Source organism: Centruroides sculpturatus, unplaced genomic scaffold (assembly GCF_000671375.1).
Source record: "Centruroides sculpturatus isolate CEXI.00-Female unplaced genomic scaffold, Cexi_2.0 scaffold587, whole genome shotgun sequence".
Classification (NCBI taxonomy): domain Eukaryota; kingdom Metazoa; phylum Arthropoda; class Arachnida; order Scorpiones; family Buthidae; genus Centruroides; species Centruroides sculpturatus.
The window spans coordinates 448,844-452,220 of NW_019384854.1; the positions used below are offsets into that span (position 1 = coordinate 448,844).

Here is a 3,377-nt window from a genome sequence, read left to right on the forward strand (position 1 = left end):
AAAACTCTCTAGTGAGAATTTCTCGTTAATCCTGATGTTTTGGTCGTATATATTGTTTTGTTAAAAACTCGTTCTTGTCCTCATCTTTAGGGACATTTAAAACTATAACCCTTGGGTTACTTTTCCGTGTTTTGCTGATCTTTACTTTTTCATTTACGTTTGTAGGGTTTCTATTTCTTGTTTCAGATTAAGATAGATTCCCTTATGGCCTACGTTCCTGGAACCAAAGAAAATATGACATGGTAACTTCTTGTTGAAAGATTGTATAAAATACGCCGGATCTTGTGCATGACAGTGCTGTGAAAACTAAAGGGAGTTTAAAGATCGGAGTTTGAAAGTACAGTCGACCCCCCTATAATTACGATTCCTATAAAACTATGAAAAAATATACGTATTTTGGAAATGTTGAGTCGGATTAGTGTAGAATCGATTAATTTTATGGAAGAAAACCTTTCAATCAGCCGTAGTCCGTAAACTTGACACGTGTCGGGCTGTGATTGGAACGACTTGTAAGAAACCAGATACCTAATAAATTGGAACGTATCTATATCTTATAGGGGGGTCGACTGTATTGCAAACAAAGAACACTGCGACGGTGTTCGTTTGTTTACAATATGTTCTAGTTCTAAGCAGTTCTGCAGAGAATACCGAGTTAGCCTTTGGTACTTGATATGTTACCATACCGCCGTGAATGATTACAAAAGAACCAACATGATTATGAAGTTTGGATCCAACTGTACAAATAAAAGCGAAACTTTTATATTTACGTTCTATCTCTGCTCACTGTTGCATGTATTGTACTGTACATATAGTTAGCTTCTTTCTTCCGAACTCTCTTTCGTAAAACATTCGTAGATTTTACAAATGGAATCGTCAAACGTCTCGAACATAGCCAGCATTTAGTTGCTTTCATTGGAAACTAAATGCTGACTATTAATGAATTAATTCTTCCAACTCGATTTTTCATAGTTTCTTCCACTTCCTTTATCAAATTGTCCGCAACAGCCCAAGTATTTTTGTCACTTTCGAAATCCTATTCTAACACAAATCAATCCATATCACTCACAATGTCACAACTGTGAAATTCAAGTTACTGTTAACAACAAAACAGAAAAGTCGGTGTTATCTAAGCCAAATGGCCCAAAATTCGTGTTGACAGAGAAACGATCTACCGTCGAAAATAGAAAGCCAAAAACTTATTTTTTGTAATGGGCGATTGACTGGGTTGATTTTACCTTTATGCCTCTTTTATGTCTCGCATCTCAACTAGGACTATACAGTATTGGTTTATCTCCATGATAGTGTCTCGTGTCAGAGAAGAATGCGAACCTATTTATCGAAAATTTTCGTCTATTTTTTTGTGTTTTTAAAATACTGGTTATTAAATTTTCAATAATAAGCATTTACAAAATTTTACTACAGTTACTATCATAAAACTTATGTAATAAATTTGACGTAATAATTGTGTGATTACGTAGATGTATTAATGCCAACAGCAAATATTTAGAAAACTTAATATAAAAACTCTGCACAGCCGCGTAAATTGGGACAAAAATAAATGATTTAAGCAATAACATCGCTAAAAATAAAAATATTACAATTTACTTTAACTGTAAAGTGTTATTTAATTTAAACAGGAATTTTACAGATGATTTTCAAGTATTTTTTTTTACGATCATGTTTTTAAAACATTTTTGAAAGTCACTCTGATACAGGAAATAAATTCTAAAATACAATTTAAATCATGAAATATTTACTTAAAATTTTACTTTCAGCAAAATATTAGACTATATAAAAGTAATTCTAGTGTAATTTAAGATTATCATTCGTATTCTTCGTACATTTTGTCAGTTGGTGTCAACAGCAATATGAATACTCCTCTCAAGTAAGGCTTGTAGAAACATATTTATCTATTCATTAAGTCAGTATAAATTATTGAAATTACTTTACTTACATATATTTATTGTCAATTAACTTTTATAGAGTTTTAAATCAAACTTTGAAGATCTTCCTTATATTCTCTACGATTCTCTGTTGCAGTGCAAATGCAGAGGAAAATGAAAATAAACGGGGTGAGTTAACGATATTATTATTTGTTTAGAAATGTTAATTAATTCTGATGATTTCGTGGCATTTGTAGGAATTGTACGAAGGATGATTGGTGGTAAGGATGTTGAAATTAAGGATTATCCATTTATGGTGAACTAAATATTATTTATCTGATTTTATAACTTAGTTGTAGAAACCAAAATAAAGAATATTTTGTTTCTAGATTGCCCTGTTTTTAGAAGTAAATGATATAGATGTTGAAGATGAAGAAACTTTTCTTGCAAGTTACTCATTGATAACAACCAAAACTGCATTGGGTGCTGCTCACCCAATAGCAAAGTATGTATTTTCTAATTAATTACGATGAATGAAAATAATTTAAAATTTGTATAATATTTATAAAAGTAATAATGTAATTATTTATACTATAATATATTTCGGTATAATATTATTATATATTTAAATCAAGTTTTCATATATTTATATCTTATCTGTATATCATAGTAAGGAACCCGATGAAATATATGGGTCAATTGGTGACAAAGATAAATTCCTTGGACAGAAAGTGTATTTCAAAGAATTAATTCCACATCCGTACTATAAAGGCGCGCTATTCCTTTATGACATAGCACTTTTAATACTAGATAGCGCCGTTTCTTTATCGAGCGGTTCTCTTCCTCCGCATGTACAAACAATCGCTCTACCACGTACCAATAAAGAATACTATTCAGGAATGGCAACGATGGTTGGATGGGGAATCATTGGAGCAGGTTAGTACATATTAAATTTTGAGAAATATCTATAACAATTTTGAATTTTACTTTTAAAGCAAAATAACATTACTACTTTTCCCTGTTTTAAATGCCATGGAAAATATTATGAAGAAGTATACAAATGTCTTTTTAATAAAGTTTCAAGTGAAGACTATGAAGTTTTCGTGTATGAATCATACACCAAAACTGTCACAAAAATAAACAGTAAATAGACAGAAAATATAACAAAATGTTTTAGCCAATAAAATCACTGTATACTTGCACGTTTTCGATAATACTATACCTAATATTAATTGTTAAATATATTTTATATCTAGAAAACATTCATTTCTGTAATGACTTTCCATTATAACATACAGTGCAATATTAGGGGAGATCGGGGCAACTTCGGCATGCGGGGCAAGTTTGTCAAGCGCTTTTTTTAAAAAACAAATTAAAAGGAGACTTTGGTTATAGGTTAGGCAGTTGAGTTTTATTGGTGGCTTGTTGAGTGTAGTGTTTTTATTGTTCTCCAACAAGCGTAGTTGAATTATCAAGCAAATTTTCATTTTCGTT

At 30.9% G+C, this 3,377-nt stretch overlaps 1 protein-coding gene across 1 annotated transcript in view; it reads left to right on the plus strand.

Moving 5' to 3' along the window:
- The first annotated feature begins 1,837 nt into the window (after positions 1–1,837).
- Positions 1,838–3,377, plus strand: part of LOC111630535 (trypsin 3A1-like) — a 3,862-nt gene continuing 2,322 nt past the window's right edge. Inside the window, exons 1-5 of the mRNA XM_023374648.1 lie at positions 1,838–1,885; positions 1,984–2,072; positions 2,141–2,199; positions 2,273–2,388; positions 2,554–2,819. Coding sequence (XP_023230416.1) covers positions 1,869–1,885; positions 1,984–2,072; positions 2,141–2,199; positions 2,273–2,388; positions 2,554–2,819 — 547 coding nt within the window. The 5' untranslated portion in view covers positions 1,838–1,868. The remainder of the gene's footprint in view (positions 1,886–1,983; positions 2,073–2,140; positions 2,200–2,272; positions 2,389–2,553; positions 2,820–3,377) is intronic.